Genomic DNA, 22,083 nt, shown 5'->3' on the forward strand with positions numbered 1-22,083 from the left:
GTCAGGCCCTCCAGCAATTATAAATGAGCATTGTTGATTTTGATACATCAATTATTGACAGCGCTGAATTCATTCCCGTAGACGTTGGACAGCAGTTAAGTCCCAAACCACCGATCTGCGGCCTGGTACGGTTTCCTGCCTTTCTTTCGTTTTCAAGCTGACGGAGTAAATAGAAAGTAATAGTGAGAAGTCAACTGCATCTAAGCGTGCAGCTAAGTGCGCAGATCATGGGAAGCCATGACTTGGGGTTCGCTTCTGAAGGTGAAGCTATTTTGACAAGAAACTTCCCCACGATCGCTTGTGAGGCGTTCTCGCCAAAGCGACGTGGGGTAAATGAAGCCGTTGTGCGTATTTCCTCGAAAAACGAACAAGCAAGCAGAGTTGGCACAGTCCTCCCACGTCACATTAGCTGTAGCGTAGCCACTCGTCTTCACATAACTTCAAAATTCCGTTTACATTTCAAGGCGTATTTATTCATTTGTTGTACTGCTGACTAAAAATGTGTTTTATGATTTCAATGATCACATGTTTTCTCCAGCACCAGATTAATACAAAATCCTTTATGGAACCCAAACTGCCGGTCATTGTTTTCCCGAGTAAAAGCAGATGTTAGAAAAGGTTTCATTTTGAATAAACTCAAAGATCATCATTCACTTTCACGGAGGAGTACAAAAATCTGAGGAATATTTTTTGTGAAAGAGTCTGAAATTCTGAAGATTTTAGGGTAAAGGAGGTATCTTGAATCAATTATTAAAAAAAAAAAAAAAAAACAGTTAACTATAATTTCATAATCAGATAGTTGTCAATTAATTGTTGCATCTTTAATTTAGTGTATAGAAAGCTACAGTATGTACCAAGCAGGTATGGGCATTTTTAACAACCTCATGATTCTATTTGGTGGAGATTTTTCAATTCATTTTCGATTCAATATTGATTGAAATCCTCCCATATTAATCCAGTAAGAATTATACCAATACACAAATAATTAAGATTACATTCGGACATTTTTATATTTTTCATGCCTTGCAAACCGCTGAAAATGGAAATTTGCACATAGCTTCTTAGTTCATATAGTGTACGAAAGTTAAAAACATCGCAGTTGTGTGTAAACACTGAAAAAGTAGTTCTTCGTCAAACAAACATCCATCCATCCATTTTCCGATCTGCTTTATCCTCACAAGGGTCACCGGGGGTGCTGGAGCCTATCCCAGCCATCTTCTGGCAGTAGGTGGGGGACACCCTGAACCGGTTGCCAGCCAATCGCAGGGCACACACAGACAAACAACCATCCGCGCTCACACTCACACCGAGGGACAATTTAGAGTGTTCAATCAGCCTGCCATGCATGTTTTTTTTTTTTTTGGAATGTGGGAGGAAACCGGAGTACCTGGTGAAAACCCACGCATGAGGGGCGAGAACCTGCAAACTCCACACAGGAAGCCCAGAGCCGGGATCAAACCCACGACCTCTGCACTGTGAGGTCGACGCGCTTAACGCTGGTCCACCGGGCCGCCTATTCGTCAAACAGTGTTTTATTAATCTATCCATTGTATGTCAAAGTCCACTGAAATGACAAGATTTGACAGAGTTGGAGAAACACATGAAGTGAATACCGAGCTCGCCTTTGGTTGTCCCGGTGGTGTCAATTGGGACTTGTTTTATATTGTACCTAAAAGGGTTCTTTTCACTCCCAAGAATGAAATGGCATGTGAACAGTTCGGCCCTTTCACTGTTGCGTGATTTCACTCCTATGAGGTCTGCACTTGGCCACAGGCAGCGAAGCAGCTGTCTTCATTAGTTGGTTGTGGGCGGACTCGCCTCACTTGGATACGAGGTATCAGGTTCTGCACAGCAGTGTCGACTGTTGCGCAGGAAACAGCGTTCAGGTCTTAACATTTTTGTCACAATATATGCAGAAATACAGTATTTTCCCCGCGTTTTATGCCTTTTAGTGTATGTGTAGAAACAGAGTAAGAAAAATGATCACAACACGTCAGTGAAAACTTTGCCGTACTGTTTCCAACACTGTGGCACACTTGCAATTACATTTTTTAGTCTCCTTTTAACGTTCTGCTTAATGTCGCCACCAATAGAGCATAATTAAGACTTTTAAAATGATGTACTTTTACAATCACTGCCATGGGGTTTTATTATCCGGTTAACTTACAGAAAGTTGGGTGCATTTGAAAAATCAATATGATTTGTCGGTGGCTTAGTTGTTTATTCAGTTCAAAACAATGCACTTAATATCAACAGTAAGGTTGGAGGCAGTCGATATGTTGTTAAAATTTAAGTCGTCCTTCACCAAGTTGTTGGTCGATAGAGATGGACCAAAAATTGGGTCATCGAAAATGGACGAAAAGCACATTTTCGATTTTTGGGCAAAAGACCTTTATCACCAAGCCAGTTAAAGGTCTGTATTTTTCTTAAAGATCCTCCAAAGGGATTCGTTTCAAAATAAGTTATCGTAAATGTTTGAAGAGAAGTGCTGAAAAGATTGAAGATAGTTTAGGACTGAATTTTTGAGATATAGCATTAGACTCTTTCCCCATTTGAATCATCTGGATTTTTGGGACGAAAGGGCGGGGCTAAAAACAAGCTACCATACGGACGAGGGCTTTCTGGCATGCCTACTATAGAAGTCCTGAGCGCCTTCATTCCATCAGTGGCTCTTTGGCGCAATCGCGAGTTACTTTTGTAATATTAACAGGAAAACCATGCTAACAAGTGCATCTTCCTTGAAGCGTTATTAGTGAGTGATCAAATGCTTCGATAATCCTTTCGATTAGGTTACTCGTACCACAGCAGCAAATAACGATTGTTGTCATCATAGATTAAATTGTGTGTTTATAACATCAGAAAAAAATAGCCGTATTTATGTTTTTAACACCCAATTTGTTCTCTACCCACTTAAGCGATAATATTCCATTTAAAGCATCCGATTTGTGCAGGATGTTGTGCCCGTCTTTGGCTCACCCAGTGCTCAAGTATCTGTAAACAAGCAGATGGACTGGATTATTCCAGGGTCAAAATCATGAGATTAGGGCCGCGGATTATCACAGCTCTGTCAGAGAGGCCGTCGTCTCAATTGGTATCCAGGATTACAGTTTGTATGCCCTTCCACCCAGCGGTAGTCGTGCTTTCTCCAAATCCTTGTGGCCGTCAGTCACCCCCCACCTTGGCTGCAAATATCTTAAATAGTGGATCAACCAGTTTCACAAAGGAAATATTAAAGTGACAACAATGCTTATTTTCCTTGTTGTTTGGTGGGTAAATTACCAATTTTTGTTTGCTGAGTTGACATCATGAATACAAATATTTGCACGGCAGTCAAGCCACAACATGCCTAAGAGACGAGCAGCAGCATGTCAGTCTCTGCTGACAATGATTTTGTCAATTTTTTTTTCCCGAAAAGGGGAGCAACTTTGAGTAACAGGTAACTGTTGAGTCTCCGGTATCGGTTGTACATAAGAATGTAACATTTAACAAGTATGTACTGGAAAATACCACTTCAATTTTGTTTGAAGAAAAGATAAGGAAAGTAAATGTGTGCTATTATATTTTAGTCAAAGAAATGTTGTCGTCATGACTGAAAAAGCTTTATTATAAAAGTAATGAGAAGTTACACCGTCAGATTATTTTTATTTTATTTTTTTTAAGAATTGTTGCCAGTTGACTCAGATTCAAATCAGTTTGTGAGGTGCAGAGGGATTCTCATTCCAAGGTGCTAAGCTTTTGGTCTAGTCACATCACTTGTAAAATTTTTAAATGATGGTCATGAGTGCATACAAACAAGACTGACTACATGTGATGTTCCTTATCTTGACAAAGAGCAAGTTTATGTGTAAAAGGTGGAATTGATTCTCTGCGTAACACTTTGTCCTCCCTTGTGTTCCAGAAAACTGCTGTGCGAATGAGTGACTGATCTCAACTTCGTTTTTTTCAGGTAAACACAGGCTAATCATGGATTCACTTTTACCAACAAAAACATAATAAAGCATAAGTATGGTATATTCAGAATCATACACCATGTCAATAAAGTATTTTATTATGTGCAGGTCATCACAAAACACTGCATCATATGATTTTTATTTTTAAAATATATTTTGGATTTTTTTCCCCCCTAAAAATATTCTTCATGATCAAAATTAATCACTTATTTTAATGTTCTTGATATAGGGCAGAATGGGTGCGTGTCCCTTGCTCCTGTTGCTAGGTCTCGCCCTCAGGGTCTCAACCCAAGATCATGTCCTGGTCACAAGTAAGAGCATTTGTACAGATACAGTACATTTCAATTTTCATAAAGTAGTGTAACAATTACAGTGGTACCTCTACTTTTGAAATTAATTGGTTCCGGAAGAAATTTCTTAACTAGAAAATGTTGTAAGTAGAGACGCATTTTCCATGTAAATGCCCTAATCCGTACCAAGCCCCCCTATCTATCTATTTATTTATCTGCACATATTGACACATACGGTAGAGGTCCCTCTTCGCCAATGGGATGCCAGGATAATGCTCGGTAATAGCCAATGGCAGAGCAGCTATATGTATGTTGTGTTCAGGAAACTTGGAGCTGCGACTTGCAACCCATACTGTATTTTTACCTTTCGTTTCTTGAAATTTCTTTTGTAATTAGAGGCAATGTTTTCCTGTTGAGGCGTTTCATAACATGAAAATTTCGTATGAAGAGACGTTCGAAAGTAGAGGTACCACTGTAACGGAAAAGTATGTGTTGTGTCATGTTTTTTATTTTATTTTATTTTTCAGGGTCAGAATCAGGGTCCTTAAGATGTGTGTATTTCTAATGATGACCTTTCAGGATTACATATCCACATACACACATTGTCTCTATAACTCACGATTACTGGAGCTCAGTTGGGGACCTTTTCTGCCTCTTTTTCTTGGTCTTATTGCTCTGCTGCATCTCTTGTAGTAGACTTAAGGGCTGCCTGGTATGTTGCAGCACAATATGGTACTAGACTGAAGGCGCGTAAGACTTGACTAAAAAAAAAAAAAAAATCATATAATGAAAAGAATTACGTAAAAATTTGCGAGGTGCAAATGATTAACCACGATATAGCTGGGAAACACTGGAATCCCCAGTCAGTAAAAGATAATGACGTGACTTGGTAAAGTAGGTCTTAAATCAGCCGGGCAGACATCTTAAGTGGATGGACTGTATCTGAAACATGGCATTAACTTCTTAGAAAGAATTTAGAGAAAGCCACTTTAATGTGCTTAACTTAATATCCCATTATTCTCTAGGTGCTCCAAATAATTCTGCAAAATCAACCCAACCCCCCACAGCACCTGTCATCAACATCACAGTCGCGCCCACACTACCCCCCACAGTCCCACCCGCAACACTGCCCCTTGAAGCCACCCCAACGACAATCACTACCGCGACAACAACAATAGCAAGCCCGGCTGGTGCCGAGGATGTCCAAGTTGAAGGTCCCAATGCCACTATAAGGTTGGCGCCAATTCCTCCTCCCCAACCTCAAACTCCAACTCATGGTCCTTTGCCAGCACCCAACCCAGAGACTCCCGCTCCTACCACCTCAGTGGGAGGTGAGAATGGGACGACACCGCCCATTCCAGACACCCCTACTCCCGAAACATATAGTGACGACGATGACATGACCATGGAGACAGAGACCACTACAGACCATGACATGGATTACACCCCAGATGGTAGCCCGCATGGTGAGTACGAGTGCCTTACTCGTTTCCTTGTTTCACGCCCTTCCTGTTTGAGCAGTGTCTCAGATAACAGTAGTCCTCACATGGTGACGATCAACAGCACGAAAACGCCCTCAAAGTTCTAACCGACAGATTTCTCAATGTGTACCGATATGTCCCTTGGGGATCTTGGGTCAGATGCTGTCTAAAATCCCATTCTTCGGATGTACTGATTTTCATCTTTGACCTTGGCTCCCTTATCCCGCTGCTGCTATCAGGCAACATTGCAAAAATCAATAAGGTCTTTCACCGTATTTTCTAAAAACTGAAATGCACTGGACGTCCAGAGAGTAGCTGGGGAAAAAAACGTTTTAGGGTCGTTCCATGCGGAAATCACCCACTGACCAAGCAGATTTGGATTTTAATGAATCCCCAATGATCTACCCTATCGTTATTATTATTATTACTAGTATTAGTAGTAGTAGTATTAATGTTGTTGTTGAATATCATTGATTATCACTCACTGGGTACTTGGTGCCAAACAAAAACATTTACATCACTGAAGTAGTTTTAGAGAGCATGTGAAAATTACATTTCAAGGTCAAATTATTGGTCAAAAGGTCAAGTTATTAATATATGCAACCGTCTCCCCTATGCTTGCAGATTTGGGATCGTTTTTGAATTCCCTTTCCAGTAATACCTGTTTTGTGAAGATTGATCCAATAGATAGAAGGGTTCAAAGGAATGTGGTCACACCCCATTTTGCAGATAATTTCGACGGGCCGAAGCTCCCAACCCCCTCCTCTCGTTGACGTAAAAATGTAAGATTTTGTGTTGTGCGATTACTATCAACAAGCACATCACGTTTCATTAAACTCAAAATCTGCCAGGTTCAGCCCAGTGGGTGATTTGGCTAATTAGCTTCTCATCTGACTCGGCTCTAATGTGTTGCGTTCTTTGTGATCAAGCCATGATACGAGAGGACAGCCAAATATTCTGATGCAGTCTGTCCCCTAAAAGAATTCCTATGTGGAGTTTAAATATTCTCCAAATAGTCTGGGGACTCTCACTGGTTAATTAAAGACCCTATTCTGTCAATAGATGTGAATGGGAATATGAGTGATTGTTTGCCAAAAAGTACTCAGCAGTTGGCTGCCGACCAGTCCGGGGGTCTGTTCACACCTCTCGCCCTCAAAATTGATGCATGGATCTTTCTGGCCTTCAAAAGTCATACAGGAACATATGCATCAACAGATTCTGTGTCCGGCATCGAGAGTATATCTCGGTAGACCAGAGGTCCACGGAGAAGCAAGATAATACTCTGTTTTCTCATGTGACCGATGAGGAAGTGACTCATTTTTCTCCAGTGGAAAAGCATTTCACTGTGATGTGGGCTTTGCCCGCATAACGCGGTATTCATGGATGAGTAGAAGACGTCGCTATACTCAAATTAGCTGTCATTGTTCCAAGTGATTCAGACATCATGCGTGTCAGCATGTGCATTTCTATCAAATAGTTCCTCATTATGTCCCACTATTTTCCAGGGGCCTATGCTGGCTGGCTACAATTTCATTTTGTCATCCGCAGTTGCCATGTCTTTAAGTGAAGGCAGCGTGTTTCTTACCTATTGCGCTGAATAATACATATGGTTACTTGGACCAAAAAAATAAAAAATAAAATTGCTGCTGAGCCACAAAATGATTTTTCTTAGTGTCTTTATGGAGGCTGTCAAAGAAGCCGCCAGAGAAAAGCCAAGCAAGCTTTCTGGTCAAGAGGCGACCTTTAATATTTTAGCTCTTCCGCTTTTAGACATTGTAACAGTTCTGGAAATATCCTGCCGTGACAGGCCTCCATTTAACCAATCATCCATAAGAAGCTGAGCACGATCCACCGGAACTTAGTGAGCTGCTGTTGAAAAGACGGTTCTTTCCTCACACGAGAATTCCTGGCATTTAATTTTGCCGGCTGACTCTCAACTGTAGCAACCGAAATACTTGCTACTTTTACCAATGTTGATTTGCGGCTCTCACTTTATGGCATGTCAACTTCGTGATCACTTTTGGGTTCATCGGCGTTTCATAACTTCTCCCATTGTCACCTTCGGGCTGTCTGAGAGCCTTTTGTGGACTACTCGCAGAGCCTATTAAATGCCCGAAGGCTGTGTCAGGTCCGCATGATGCTCGCAGCCTGCTGTGCTCTTCTTTTCCTCAGTGTGCACATTGTCAGTGGGGGGAACGCTGAAAAGAGCTGGGAATTGTGCGTGAAAACGTTACACGGCCGGGTCAAATGGTCCATTCTCTGACGCGCGTCGAGTCCGAAGAGCTTTCTTGAATATTGAGTGGACAATTTTGTCCGTGCATTGTCAGCACTCCCATACATTTGTCTAGAGAATTCTCTCTTCTTTTGTTGTGGCTTAATGTGTCTTACAGAGCGGCCAGTATGCAAACAGCAGTCAGTGTTTTCTTTTATACAACCTCCTGTTGTCGGTCGGGCAAAACTCATGTCCTTTTGTGTTAACTGTTGCGGTGAAAAGGTTATACGGAACATAATGAGTGTGAGCTAACTTGTGCCTGTCATGGGGATGTATACATAGTGGTCACCAACCGTAAGTTCACAACAAAATGTAACTTGCTCCGCAAAATAAAACGGCTTTGTTAATGTTGAGTTGTACGTGACCACCACTATCAATGCCCTTTCACAAGGCAGTTCAGTGCGGAGGGAAAATGATTCTCATACTTCCAACATGCAGAGATCATTTAACATTTATGATGTGAATAATTCATGCGGAATTACTGCAAACATCCTAAATGTTTCATTACTTGAGACAGTCATTGTCTGTCTGCCATCACGTCGCTCGTGACTGGTCACAGAGGCGTGGAGTTGACACATTTTTTAAGTGCAATTTATCTGCTCCGAGAGACACCATGTTGCACTTGAGTTGTTTTTTTTTTCTTGAGAAAGCTAATTAAATATTAACACAGATAACCATTACAGAAAGGAACAATCTAGAAATCAGTGTTTGGCTCTCTTGTTTCTTGTATCCACACACTTACGCTAAGTGACATATTATGCCGGAGAGAATAATGTACCGGTAATGAAAATGAGTAAAAACAATCATTTGTAACTCAAACTGTACATTGAATTTTCACCGTACATATTTAACTGGAACGCCAGAAACACCGTACTCTCCTCGTTCTGTATTATTTCGAAGCCAGCCGGCAGCTGCTTGTCTCAACGTTGTCCATTGTTTGGAAATCGTTTGACTTTTGGGGGTGTCAAATTGATTTTCATGGAGGGTCACATCAGCACACAAAATGTGAAGCTAATTAACATGAACAGTCGAATATTGTTCTGGCCAATGTGAAGCACACTCATTGACCTCGACAAGAAAGGGACTTTGCGCTGACTTCTGTTGTACTATTCAGGCTGATTTAATTTCTATTTTAGCAAACAGGTTTGTTTGTTGGTTACGAAGCACAATACCGCACTGATTGGAATTCAGTCAACTCTTGTTTTGCTTCCATTTAACATTTAGCACAGTCTTAAGCGTATTTGGTACGCTCACGATACTGCCATACGATCATACTGAATGGAAGGGTTTACCCTTTCCTCTTTTTTTCCCTCCCCAAGACAACAACCCCTCTGATGACATGCCAATCATAGCGGTGATGGTGGCCCTGTCTTCCTTGTTGGTTATTATCTTCATCATCATCATCCTCTACATGCTCAGGTTTGTGAAATGCAAAAGATTCTCTCGTCTGAGACCTCTTGTGGCTGTCTGAAATGCTGCTGTTGCCATGGCAATTGCTGTTGGTCAACAAGACATGACTGTGCAATGAGTTGGTCTCACTTGACGGGTGCATCACCGTTTTGTTTTTGTTGACTGACAGGTTTAAAAAATACAAGCAGGCAGGGAGCCACTCCAACTCCTTCAGATTGACGAACGGAAGATCAGATGATACAGGTGAAGCAATTCATTGTCCGTCTGCATGATGTTGGTGGAATATCAGCTAATATGTATGCTGGCTTGATCCATCTTGTTAGCCTGCATTGCTTCGGGTAACATTTGATTGATCGGGATCCCTGAACTGATAACATTTCATCGACTGTTGGCAGAAGGCTTTTGTTCTCTGCCAACACTTAACCGGTGTTGAGTCACACCGCCTTCTGGTGGTGTTCACAAAATCAAGCAGTACAAACTAAACGAGGCTTTGTGTATCTCATCCTAAAGACAAACCTGTTGTCTCTCTCCACTTGTGTCATTTGGCCCTTTTCTTCTCTCGTCTCCTCACTTGTGTCTCCTTGGCTTCCTACCCGGCGTTGCAGAACTCCAGAGTGTGCCGCTATTGGCCCGTTCACCCAGCACAAACAGGAAGTACCCACCCCTTCCTGTCGACAAGCTTGAGGAAGAAATGAATCGTCGCATGGCTGATGACAACAAGTTATTCAGGGAGGAGTTTAATGTACGACCAACCCCCCCAACACACATCCCATCCGAATACCTGTAGTGTACATTTTGCCTCGCTTCTACTATCTCACACAAATACATTTTCCTGTGTTCAGGCTCTTCCAGTCTGCCCCATTCAGGCAACATGCGACGCCGCATCCAAGGAAGAGAATAAAGAAAAGAACAGATATGTCAACATCCTGCCATGTAAGCAAACCACTGAACTCGGCGACACCGTCCCTTTGACATAAGTCGGAAATGTTGTAAGACGTTGGTCAAACCTTTTCTATTTTCTTAGATGATCACTCCAGGGTGCATCTTTCATCTCTGGAAGGCGTTCCAGACTCTGACTTCATCAATGCCTCCTTTATAAATGTTCGTACTGCAATAGTAATCACTTCATATCACAAAAATTGCATTTGTTGTGCTTTGACTGTAAAATAATTCACCCCCTCTTTCCCCCCCTTTGTTGTCCGCTTCATCTCTGCCTACTTTTTATGCAGGGTTACCAGGAGAAGAACAAATTTGTTGCAGCTCAAGGTAACATAACACTAAAACAACATTTATCATGGCACATGAGGTCATCCAACTCTTTGGTAATTCCTTTGTTCCTCTCAGGACCAAAGGAGGAAACAGTAAATGACTATTGGCGGATGATCTGGGAGCAGAACACGGCCACCATAGTGATGGTGACCAATCTGAAGGAGAGGAAAGAGGTAGCGGAGCAATTTCAAGTTTGTCAATCCACAAGTGCCAAGTGTCATATTTTAGTGACTTCTACGTGCATCCTTGCTGTATAATATTTGCAGTCCATTATTTTTAACATGTGGCCCACTACAACTTATTACATTTTTTTAAATGTGTCCTCTAATTTAGGTTGTTTATTTTTTTTACATGAATTTCAGTTCGTTCCCCAAGGACCCTTGACACTTTTGTATATGCTGCAATATGCATTTGTATGTCTGTGTGTTTTAGTGTAAGTGTGCCCAGTACTGGCCGGACCAGGGCTGTTGGACATACGGGAACATCCGCGTTTCTGTGGAAGACACAATGGTTCTCGTGGATTACACCATCCGCAAGTTTTGCATCCAACAGGTAAGAGTGAGGAACTCCAGAACAAGCATATCTGAGGTTGACGGATGTTGTACTGATCGGTGAAGTGAATTTAGGATACTGACAAGCTCTGGTTTGACTGTGTCTCAGGTCGGGGATGTATCAGGCAAAAAGCCTCAAAGGCTTGTCACTCAGTTCCACTTCACCAGCTGGCCGGATTTCGGTGTTCCCTTCACCCCCATTGGTATGCTGAAGTTTCTCAAGAAAGTCAAAACGTACAACCCTCAATACGCCGGACCCATTGTGGTCCACTGTAGGTAAGTATCGGACGAATGGAGTTGTCTCTGTTGCCGCGCTGTACAACTCACAAGAGGTTGTTTTCACTTCCGTGGTAGTGCGGGAGTAGGAAGAACGGGTACATTCATTGTGATCGATGCCATGTTGGACATGATGAACACCGAGAGGAAGGTGGACGTGTTCGGCTTTGTCACCAGAATTAGAGCCCAGCGCTGTCAGATGGTCCAGACTGATGTAAGACATACTCGGGAGCAAAATAACATCACTACTTTATCTGCATCGTCAGTGTGCGCACAATTGCAGTGTAGTGTTTATTATGTGCATATTGACAACTCTTACTCTCGTTCTTTCAACTCACAGATGCAGTACGTGTTCATCTTCCAAGCGTTGTTAGAGCACTATTTGTACGGCGACACAGAGCTGGAGGTGACCTCTCTGGAGTCCCACCTGGCTAAACTGTACGCCCCTTCACCAGGAGCTGGCTGCAGTGGTTTGGAGGCTGAATTCAAGGTTGTTCTATGTGTTTGTTTTCATCAAAAGATGACAGACATCTCTCTCTTGAGCTAGTTAGATTAATTTAAATCAAACGTGTTCTGTGACGACTTTTAGAAACTGACATCCATCAAGATCCAAAATGACAAGATGAGAACAGGCAATCTGCCTGCTAACATGAAGAAGAACAGAGTGCTACAGATCATTCCATGTGAGTGAAGCAGAATGCTTCCCGCCTTGTTATGAGTGCGGTCGGGACCGATGGCCGCTCAACCCAAAGTTGTGTGTTCCCCTTTTCATAGATGAGTTCAACCGAGTGATCATTCCAGTCAAACGAGGGGAGGAGAACACGGACTACGTCAACGCATCTTTCATTGATGTCAGTTCAAAAGCTGCTTCGTGCTCGCCGCTTTCTCGTTCGGTTTTTCTTTCATTCAAATTGTTCTTTCCATCACTCACTCTTTGCAGGGCTACCGGCAGAAAGACTCGTACATGGCAAGCCAAGGCCCTCTCCAGCACACCATTGAGGACTTCTGGAGGATGATCTGGGAATGGAGAAGCTGCTCAATAGTCATGCTCACTGAGCTGGAGGAGAGAGGGCAGGTTTGTGGAACTGCGCAATGTGGACTATTCACGATGGCCGGCGTATCAATCAGACATAATAATAACCGAAATACTCCCGTAGGAGATTTTGATGGCGTGATTGCTTCGCTGTTTTGCTCCTGCAGGAAAAGTGTGCTCAGTATTGGCCCAGTGATGGCGTCGTGGTCTACGGGGACATCTCCATTGAACTTAAAAGGGAGGAAGAGAGTGAGAGCTACACAGTGCGTGACCTCCTGGTTACCAACAACAGGGTAAATAAAAATGTAAAAAAATGAACTAATACATGTTCCGCCCACACTGATCGTGCACCTGGGTGTCCCAACCTTTGTTGCAACCACGGTGCATATTATGCAATCGAAAAATCTCACGGCACGACACCAAACAAAAATACCACAAACCAGAGAGAGAGAGAGAGAGACTGAAATGATGACGAATTTCTCTCACAATTGTACTTAATGTGAACTCAGGAGGCGTTTAGTTGAACTCAAAGCTATTATTCTGTTGTATGAATGGCAACTCGGTACAGTAGACGCAAGTTAATTGTACCTGTTGCCATCTAGTGGTAGAGCAGTGAACTTGTTCTGCCTGTCACTGCTGGCAAAGATAATTGAACAAAGACATATTTTTTTTCTTATTTCAAACATAAAATAAAAACATACTGTTAGTATAAGGACACTAAGTGATTGCGGGTTACACGACTAACATAAAGTTAGGGATATTCAGATTTGGGGTGAAATTTCAGAATGACCCTAAAATGCACTATAACGTTTACGGGTGAACCTAATTTGACCTTCTCTAAACCTTTGAACACACGTGTCCATCTATTTAATGTCTTTTTTTGCACATCTTGTCCTCTAACAAAGAACTGAAGAGCAAAGTGTTTGCCCCATGAGTCGACCAATACATTTCCTCTTTCAATTAAAGTTTTTTTTTTTTTTTAAAGGGTCCTATTCATCATGTTGTTCACATTTCATCACGGGACCAAGAAGACACCAAATTATTGAGAAACAGTACCTCATTGCAAGATTTAAAACAGGATATTCTCATAGGGAAGTGGCCACTGATCAAGTTGTGCAAAAAGTACCAAAGCCTTGAACAGTTGGTCAAAACTTAAGAGAAAGTTAAAGATGTTGCAATTTAGTGCATTTTCACTTCATCCTTAAATTTCACCCATAACCCAGCATCCCCAATTTTTTGTCAGTAGTTTACCAAATGCGGCAGCACCACACCATCTATTCTACCAATAACCTTATCGACTGCAAATAATCTTTTTTTCTCACTTTCCTTCCTTCCTTGCAGGAGAACAAAGCGCGAGCAGTGCGTCAGTTTCATTTCCATGGATGGCCAGAAGTGGGCATCCCCACTGATGGTAAAGGCATGATCAATATAATAGCTGCAGTGCAGAAGCAGCAACAACAGTCCGGCAACCATCCAATCACAGTGCACTGCAGGTAAGAGCCGCTGGACCCAAATGGCTTTTGCCAGATAATTTGGCTAGCAGTCAAAATGACTGCTGGCCTTTCTTTTGTGCAACTAGTGGCACATTGACAATTTGTGGTACAGTGTTGTATTTTCCTGTCTACGCTCGTGCTTGACACCACACTTAAGTGTACAGTGGATCCTGCATATTCCTGGTTCGGCATTCACAAGTTCACGCATTAGCGTTTTTTTTTTTTTTTTTTTTTTTTTTTGAAGGGGGGGAGTTTGCCCATCCTTCTGTTATACAGAAACTCACCTATTCACGGTTTTCTGTAACATGTCACGAAATGGATTTTTTTAGTTTTTTGTTTTTTTTGTGGTAAAATGACATCGACAGCATATACTGTCTGGTGTTTATTGAATCATACCATCTCCTTAAACCAGACGAAAACAGTTATGGTCTGCCTTAACCACGCCAAAAAAAAAAAAAAGCATCATTCTAGTAGGCAGTCCACTTAACCAGAGTTAGTCGCAGAAGTTAGTTTTTCACAGTCAGCCATGGTGCCTGTCTCCTGTGAATGTGGAGTTCCACTGTGTTTGGATATGCATTAGTTATCGTTTCACAGTACTTTGAATCGCCACTCATGGCGCCAGAACCACCTCCCATTTTACAACAAAACTACACAGTGACTGTTGGGGTCCTTGTTGATACACCAACCAGTCCAAAGTCAGCATATTGTGGGAAAGCCCGAGAGACACTCACACCGTGCAGTCGTTTCTTCTCCTAAGAAATACTTGACATTGAAATGCTCTTCATGCATGCTTTCATTGTACGTGAACATGCTTCCGTTTCCCGTTATGTGTACAGTGCTGGTGCGGGCCGGACAGGGACATTCTGTGCATTGAGCACGGTCCTGGAGAGGGTGAAGGCAGAAGGCATTCTGGATGTTTTCCAAACAGTCAAGAGCCTCAGATTGCAGAGACCCCACATGGTGCAGACACTGGTGAGCAGGCATTATATTGCTTTATTATTATTATTATTATTATATTTACCAGACACAAAATACAATTTAACCCACACCGTGTCTGCATCTTTTTGTCGTCTTTTTACATTGCTTTTATTGTACCATTTATTCTAATCAAGTGATAGTCCATCTGCCTTGAGGATGCATTTTCATATCATGTATGTTTGTATATATTTTACTTGCTATTATGGTGATGAGTCAGAAAAACAACCTGACCGATTAGCTTTTTTTTGTGTGCTCAGGCCATGCTGTAAACTTTCCTTTGCCACCATCTTGTGGCGTCTTGGTGTCAAAGAACTTTGTTCAAGTGTTGAGTTTCATTCCAATAGAAGTCGTGCTTTGCTCCCATTTTGAGGCATTGATAGGAAACCATGAGGGGTGTGGGGGCTCAATTCTTGATCAATGATAATATCATTGACTCATTAATGATGCAGAACAGAAAAAAGAATTTGCCATCGCTGAGACTGATGATGTGATATTTTCCACCCCGCTTTCCAGGAGCAGTACGAGTTCTGCTACAAAGTCGTCCAGGAGTATATTGATGCCTTTTCTGACTATGCCAATTTCAAATAGAGACCCACCATTGGATGGATGGCTCCACATCATACTAACACCACCCACGTGCATGCCCCAGAACACACACGAAACATGACTGTGCAGAAAGCCGCATACCTCCGGCCGCAGGATTGTTTTCCTTTTCGGTGACACATCACTTATTGTTTGGTTCTGTGGATGGGACAAACTGCCTGCTGGAAAAGGGAACCAAGATTTCAGTCTGGATGGGAGGGCAGTGCAATTTGGACAGAGAGGAAAGGACATGCCTTCTTGAGTATTTTGTAACATTTTGTTGACACAGGCCCTAAATTGCTTACATACACATATTTACTGTGTTGCATCGTTTAACTTCTACTTTTGGACATAGTTTTAAGTTTGGCTGCATTTTTGGGTGGCACCTGTAAAGTATTTTATTGCTATATATATTAAAAAAAAATCTATCTAAATATAAAACTAATGCTTTGGAGATTTTTTTTTTTTAACTCGTTAAGGACTGAAAAAATGTAAACGCTTCTGATTTGCCAGAGCCACGCTGTAGTATCGTGCCGTGACAAAGGCTTAAAGCTGAACTCTGAGACTTTGATATATGACACAGGCGGATCAATTTGTTCTCACAGGATTAGTTAAGATCAATTTCAAGTCAAATGCATATTGGCATCGGCAGCCTGGTGCAATTTTTGGAGTAATTGTTTGCATTTATAATGCATAATGGTGCAGGGGTCACGGAGTCTTCTGTGTGCAGACAGCCAAAGGTTGTCTGTCACTTGCTTCTGCAGCGAAAGGGTCCAACCATGTTAAGGCACTTGAGGAAAAAAAAATCTTAAAGACCTCTGCTGAACTATGACAATTTATGGCAAAACACCCACACCCCCACAAAATATTAATTTATTCAGTCTACTCCTTCACCAACATTTGCAGGATCATGTTTGGAAGAATTTGCACGGAACCCTGACCTCAAACCATCAAAACATTTTGAGAATAAATGGATCTGCCTCAGTCTTTCCAGGAGAGTGTCAATTGTTTTTGCCTGTAAAAGGGAGCCCAACTCTGTAGAGTATTTTCTTCCCTTTTTTTTTTTTTTTTTTTCATTTCTGTATGGTCAGCTGTCCCAATTCTTTTGCCCACGCATGTCAGATAAAAGCGGCGCACGCAAGCAGCAGTATTTCCTCAAGTCGTGTTGAGCCTTTCTTGCTTTTCCTTTGAGCCTTTTTTGATCTCTGCCAGACATCCCAACGCTGTACTATCGCGAGTAAAAAGAATGTCCATTCATTCCCACCGTGAGCACCGATGTTGAAGAATGTCGCTTTTTATTTGAATGCTGTTTTGAACAAAAATGGGTTTTTTCTTCATTTTTTTTTTTTTAATTTTGTGTGCCATGCTGTGTTTACACATTTCGGTGTGGTTTTAGTGGCTGTTCTCCATGACACACACTTGAACTCTCACTACCATTACAGATGAGGTTATCCCCCTCTTGATGATTGTGATGAAAATGAATGATGTCAGTTAAGAGGGTGAAGGCAGGGGGGCGTTCAAGGCAACCATAATCTTTGCTGGAGCAAACACAGGAAATTAAGCTCATCCTTACACACACACACTGGAAAACCAAAACCAAAACAAAAAAAGACAATATCCACATTTTTGTCTTGCAAGCCAGTTTGGATCAGCACCTGCCACATTATGAGTCATTTTCTATTTTTTTTCCACCGGGCAATTGCAGAAAATGTGGAGAAAATACCAATGTTAGAACTCAAGAAATTCCCGGCTCATACTAAAATTGTACGGACTGCTCCTCTCTTCACTTTTTTTTTGTCACAGAAATCACTTCAATAGTTTTTGTGTCATTATAACACACAGACGGCATTGAAAACATAATGTCAAAATCTTTCTCGGCGTTTATCAAGCTATTTAGATGTTTGAATGATGACCCAATCTTAGAAGAGATTCACACGTGAACATAATTTGCACCACACTGATGTGACCCTTGTTTGCAGTGTACCAAATAATGACAAGTACATTCAGCAATTTCCGTGGTGAGCCAGGAAGCAGTTGTAGATGTCGATTGTCTCATGCACTATTTGCACCAGAAGAAAAAAAAAACAACGAAATAAAGACCCACATGATGATGAAAACTGTGGGAATTCAAATACCTTTTTTTTAGTCTGCAAGCCTTCTATTCATCCTCTGTAGGGATTTCAAGTAGCAAATGTATGACCAGCCACTGAAATTAATATTTGTGCATTGTGCTATTTGCACATAATCTGTTCGTGACATTTCTTTCTTTCCATTTGACACTTTTGTACAAGAATTGGACACGTATCTGATTGTCAGTTTACGCTTCATCGTCATGGTCATTTGTGTTTAAATCATGACACTTCTTCACATGACACTGTGCCAACTCATGAAAACCACCGTTTTGCTTCAACAAAAGTGCCTCATATTAATTTCCCCCCCAAAAAATATTACTACCGATATGCGGTGAGGTCTAAAATGGTTTGTTTTCTAGTCACAGACGCGAAATGCGGAGGATGCTTTTGAGAAAGATGGAACCAAAGCAAAATAAAGTCGTCTTTTCATTGACGCGCCATCAATTTTCATAGACGTGCTAACGTGTCACTTGCTGATTGAAGTGGAAAGTGTTTGCCATATATCGGGAAATGACCCAACATTTGCAAAATAAGTCATTCGTTTGCCCCCCTCCCCGTGCGCAGCGGCTACAACAGCACCGAGGGAAACCATTTTATGGTTGCAAAAAATCCTTCGTCTTCTCTCCACCTAAATGTCGCCTTGATGTCTCCAAGTGCACTCACTCGTCCCTTTTCCTCGCTGACGTTTACCTTGGACCATCAACGAACTGTTGTTCCGGGTTGAATGATTTCCCGACTTTGTACATAATGTAAGGTTATTTATATTTCATTCCTGTCTGCTGCCTTTATTTTATTCCCCCCGCCCCCCACCTTGCTTTTTTCTGAAAAAAAAAGCTTTATATTGAATTGTAATGGGACCATTTTGAAATGTATTGGATGTTTTGTTTGCAATTTTTAATTGGTATCATTGTCTTAAAGTAATCCAACTTTTTATTTTGCCCATGTTGGTTTCTAGTGTTTTGTTATTCAACATTTGAATATATGTGTATATAATTATATATACGGGGAAAAAAAGATATATAATTATATAATGCCAGATGGCCTTTCTAAGCAAGATACTGTTCCAAACTAATAAAGTGCTTGAGATTTTTTTTTCCTTCTCAGTCTGTATCTACGATGCTTATTTGAAGTCAAGAACAGCAACCTGATGCTCAGTCAAAGCTTACAACGCAATGAGGACCGGCGGCATGGTGGGCCCAAAATAATTGTCACTCATTCTTGTCCGCTATCAAGTATCAAGTACAACTTTATTGTCAAATGTATCCAGCACAGATGAAATTTCCCATTCCCTCTCAAGACAACATACAACAAGAGGAGCCGCTGCGGGTGCCCGCGCTGCCATCAAAAGAAAAGTTAACATAAAATGACAAAATTATAGATCACACAGTCCTCTTGTGTGGTCTTGAAGGGTCTTCAACTGATGTTTAATCCTTCAAGCTCCCATCAGATATATTTGTGCTTTTTTACACTACTCCATTATTTATTTGTATTCCTAAGAAGTCCCATTTAAAAATATTTTTTCTTTCTCAATACAGGCATAGTGTTCTAAATTGTCAGCATAAAAATTATTCCAAGTAGAGAATATTTTAAAAATATTATGATAAAATTATTGCATACTTTTTAATTTCCTTAAAGGCTGTGTCATTTCCTGAACCCGGTTCAGCAAATATAACTTTGCCCTATTTGCCCCAAGTTATGAACAATTGTGGACTTTAACTTTTTTTGTTCAAAGTTGTGTGAAAATACATCGCAAAGGACGCCGTTACACGATAAGACTTACAAGCAATGACTTAAATGCAATATGCATTGACTCTTTTTAGAGTAGTAAGTGGCACAACTCCTACCAATAAAAAGCTCAAGTTAAGAAAATTAAATCTGAAATCAAACTGCAGCGTAACAAATCCTATCGGCGGAGTGGGTGACTTTTGACTTTGACACCTGGCACCATCATTTCATTTCCACATTTGTACAGGAAATCTAATTGAAAAGGGAAATTGTCTGTGGCCTGGCTAGCAGTCGACCATGTTTGTTCCTCTGCCGTTCCGCCTTCCGATATTGGCCTGGCAGAAGTAAGGTTCAAGGCTTGAGTCATCAAGATCAAATCCAAAAGAGAGGGATTGCTTCAGAGTATGCTTGAAAATCTTTAGGTCTGATCGAAAATAGATGTGGGCACATTTGTGTTTGGAATGGTGCTAATTTAGCTAGGAAAAGGGCCATTTGAAATGACGTTCAAAAAAAAGTACATCTTAAAAGCACCGTTTTCATAGTAATTGTTCCAAGATTTTTTTTTTCTTGTAGAGGGGTGATTCATACGTAAACACCTCAGCCCCGGTGGGTGTCACTGCTGTTTGCAGATGATAATTGGAATTATCCAGGTCCGCTTCACCTTGTGCCCCCCACATAGATGTTAATTTCTCCGCTTGGGAGGAAAGGAGCAATGGTGTCAATAAGGGTGGGACGAACATTAATGTGGTGGTGGGTGATGGGATATAGGCTACGTATATATATAGTATGTGAAAAGCATCTGTTCAAGAAAAGCTCTGTGAAATTACTGAGTAACAGAAAGTTGGGTCCGACACCTTTGGAGGCGCCTTCAGGCAAGATCAAGTCAGAGTTAAGACAAGCAGATTTAGAAGGTAAGGCTGTGATATTTTCACAATATTTTATTCATCGATCTATTTTATTGTGAGAACGTAATGTAACATATCTAGAAGCAAGCAAATTGATAGCCTTATACAGCATAGTTGCCCATGTGTCAATGTTTTCAGAAAAAAAAAATTTAACAAGATGAGTCCAGCTGCTGATTTCAAACCTTTGTGAATTAAGAAAAACTGAGATTTGGGGGAGCGCATTTGTATTTTATTTATTTATTTATTGGTATTGTGGCAGTGTGTTCAAAAGACTTGGGCAATGATGCTATTTGGTCCGACATCATAATAAAAACTTTTTGGAAATGAGAGTGCCCTCAGAAGGAAACGGCTGTCACAGTTGGCATTCCAAAGAAAGAAATTACGTCTGATCCTCATGTTACGAGAGCAAAGCGTGTAAGCGGCATTCTTTCATCAGATCAATCTCAATACGTTTTTGCAATTCCGTGACTTGTTGTCACAATGATCGGATTTCTGTCACTCATCTCGAAATTGGCCCTGGAGAAGAGAAAGTTCAATATGTCAGCATTGTATGAAATAATTTATATAATTTCTTTCAATATATTTTGTAGTGAATCATACCTTTCTCAATGATTGTCATTATTTTTCTTCACCATTATCATGGCATAAATTATTGGGTTCTTCTGTCTTTTAATGGGGCGTGTGGCATTCCATCAGACTTATGTTTCAGTTCATTGTCCTCTGATGGTCTTACTTTGCATCAAATCTGCAAAAAATATATATTGTCAGTCTTCCCAACACTGCTGAAGCTCCATTCCCACAGTATGAATTAATACCAGTATTATTGGCATTTTCCATTCAACCAACGTGACTCCTATCCATCTTTGCTCCTAGGTAAATAAAAGCTATCATGAGTGTATCTCGGCTGGTTTTACTGCTTGGACTGCTTCTCTGTATTGAAGCTCAGCTGTCCAACGCCCAGCACTGGTCCCATGGTTGGTATCCTGGAGGCAAAAGGGACCTGGACTCTTTTGGCACATCAGAGGTTAGGCACAGTGGTTGCGTGTACCCACAAAATTTTTGTGAGTGCGTGTGATGGACCTATTTTGTATATATCAACCTAACATCTAATTTTCAGATTTCAGAGGAGATCAAACTATGCGAGAGGGCGGATTGCAGTTATTTGAGACCACCCCGGAGGGGTATTCTAAAGGGCATTATTGTAAGTGGAAACGGTCAGTTCACTGGATTCAATGCAAAGAATTTCATTTTAAGAAATGGAAAAATGAATCAAGGCATCAATGCTTTTAATTATGGGTCTCATGTGCTGTAACTCACAAAAATGGCTCTCTTTACAGTTGGATGTGTTAACCAGAGAGCTCCAGAAGAAAAAGTGACAGCTTGGAGCAGCCTGACTCTACTCTTCTTCGTAATAATTTTGAATTCATTTAACGCAATGTGGGCTGTTGGCTTCGGCGGAAAGATTTCTGGCATTCAGTGATCAGTTAACCTGTGTTCAAAACATGCCTTGAAATAAAGAGTTTATTTTGATATTATATGTTGTCTTCAATTTGCGTCCGCTGCAAGGTCACAGAAGGTGATTGGTTAATTTGCACTTCATGTACAGTTTGAAGAAACGCTGTGTGAACGCTTATTTAACCTCGATTTCTGCATTCATTGGTCATAAAATGTGATATGAGCCTCATTTAAGTAACAGCAATTAAACAAAATGACATGTTTTTTTTTACACAACATGT

General features: G+C 41.1%; 2 protein-coding genes and 1 long non-coding RNA gene across 3 annotated transcripts in view; 2 read left to right on the forward strand and 1 right to left on the reverse strand.

Moving 5' to 3' along the window:
• LOC109522269 (uncharacterized) overlaps nucleotides 1-2,049 on the reverse strand; it is a 23,518-nt gene extending 21,469 nt beyond the window's left edge. The window contains exon 1 of the long non-coding RNA XR_002169544.1: nucleotides 2,037-2,049. This is a non-coding gene — a long non-coding RNA (uncharacterized LOC109522269). The remainder of the gene's footprint in view (nucleotides 1-2,036) is intronic.
• ptpra (protein tyrosine phosphatase receptor type A) overlaps nucleotides 1-18,807 on the forward strand; it is a 23,591-nt gene extending 4,784 nt beyond the window's left edge. The window contains exons 2-22 of the mRNA XM_019880658.1: nucleotides 3,898-3,946; nucleotides 4,180-4,261; nucleotides 5,266-5,706; nucleotides 9,313-9,412; nucleotides 9,573-9,646; nucleotides 10,009-10,145; nucleotides 10,246-10,336; nucleotides 10,428-10,504; nucleotides 10,633-10,669; nucleotides 10,748-10,845; nucleotides 11,105-11,224; nucleotides 11,333-11,499; nucleotides 11,578-11,713; nucleotides 11,840-11,989; nucleotides 12,089-12,182; nucleotides 12,274-12,350; nucleotides 12,440-12,574; nucleotides 12,700-12,825; nucleotides 13,874-14,025; nucleotides 14,862-14,997; nucleotides 15,517-18,807. Coding sequence (XP_019736217.1) covers nucleotides 4,186-4,261; nucleotides 5,266-5,706; nucleotides 9,313-9,412; nucleotides 9,573-9,646; nucleotides 10,009-10,145; nucleotides 10,246-10,336; nucleotides 10,428-10,504; nucleotides 10,633-10,669; nucleotides 10,748-10,845; nucleotides 11,105-11,224; nucleotides 11,333-11,499; nucleotides 11,578-11,713; nucleotides 11,840-11,989; nucleotides 12,089-12,182; nucleotides 12,274-12,350; nucleotides 12,440-12,574; nucleotides 12,700-12,825; nucleotides 13,874-14,025; nucleotides 14,862-14,997; nucleotides 15,517-15,591 — 2,499 coding nt within the window. The 5' untranslated portion in view covers nucleotides 3,898-3,946; nucleotides 4,180-4,185 and the 3' untranslated portion in view covers nucleotides 15,592-18,807. The remainder of the gene's footprint in view (nucleotides 1-3,897; nucleotides 3,947-4,179; nucleotides 4,262-5,265; nucleotides 5,707-9,312; nucleotides 9,413-9,572; nucleotides 9,647-10,008; nucleotides 10,146-10,245; nucleotides 10,337-10,427; nucleotides 10,505-10,632; nucleotides 10,670-10,747; nucleotides 10,846-11,104; nucleotides 11,225-11,332; nucleotides 11,500-11,577; nucleotides 11,714-11,839; nucleotides 11,990-12,088; nucleotides 12,183-12,273; nucleotides 12,351-12,439; nucleotides 12,575-12,699; nucleotides 12,826-13,873; nucleotides 14,026-14,861; nucleotides 14,998-15,516) is intronic.
• A 504-nt stretch (nucleotides 18,808-19,311) lies between these two features.
• gnrh2 (gonadotropin-releasing hormone 2) lies at nucleotides 19,312-21,882 on the forward strand. Its single transcript, XM_019880461.1, has 4 exons — nucleotides 19,312-20,353; nucleotides 21,221-21,371; nucleotides 21,465-21,548; nucleotides 21,685-21,882. The coding sequence occupies exons 2-4, from the start codon at nucleotides 21,237-21,239 to the stop codon at nucleotides 21,721-21,723; spliced, it is 258 nt and encodes an 85-aa protein (XP_019736020.1). The 5' UTR covers nucleotides 19,312-20,353; nucleotides 21,221-21,236; the 3' UTR covers nucleotides 21,724-21,882.
• Nucleotides 21,883-22,083: the final 201 nt, after the last annotated feature.

This window comes from Hippocampus comes, unplaced genomic scaffold, assembly GCF_001891065.2.
Source record: "Hippocampus comes isolate QL1 unplaced genomic scaffold, H_comes_QL1_v1.1 scaffold68, whole genome shotgun sequence".
NCBI classification, from domain to species: Eukaryota; Metazoa; Chordata; class Actinopteri; order Syngnathiformes; family Syngnathidae; genus Hippocampus; species Hippocampus comes.

Coding starts and splice junctions, on each gene's coding strand:
- gnrh2 (XM_019880461.1), top strand. CDS start 21,237: ATGAGTGTATCTCGGCTGGTTTTACTGCTTGGACTGCTTCTCTGTATT. Junction 21,372..21,464: donor ACTCTTTTGGCACATCAGAG/GTTAGGCACAGT, acceptor TCTAATTTTCAG/ATTTCAGAGGAGATCAAACT. Junction 21,549..21,684: donor GTATTCTAAAGGGCATTATT/GTAAGTGGAAAC, acceptor CTCTCTTTACAG/TTGGATGTGTTAACCAGAGA.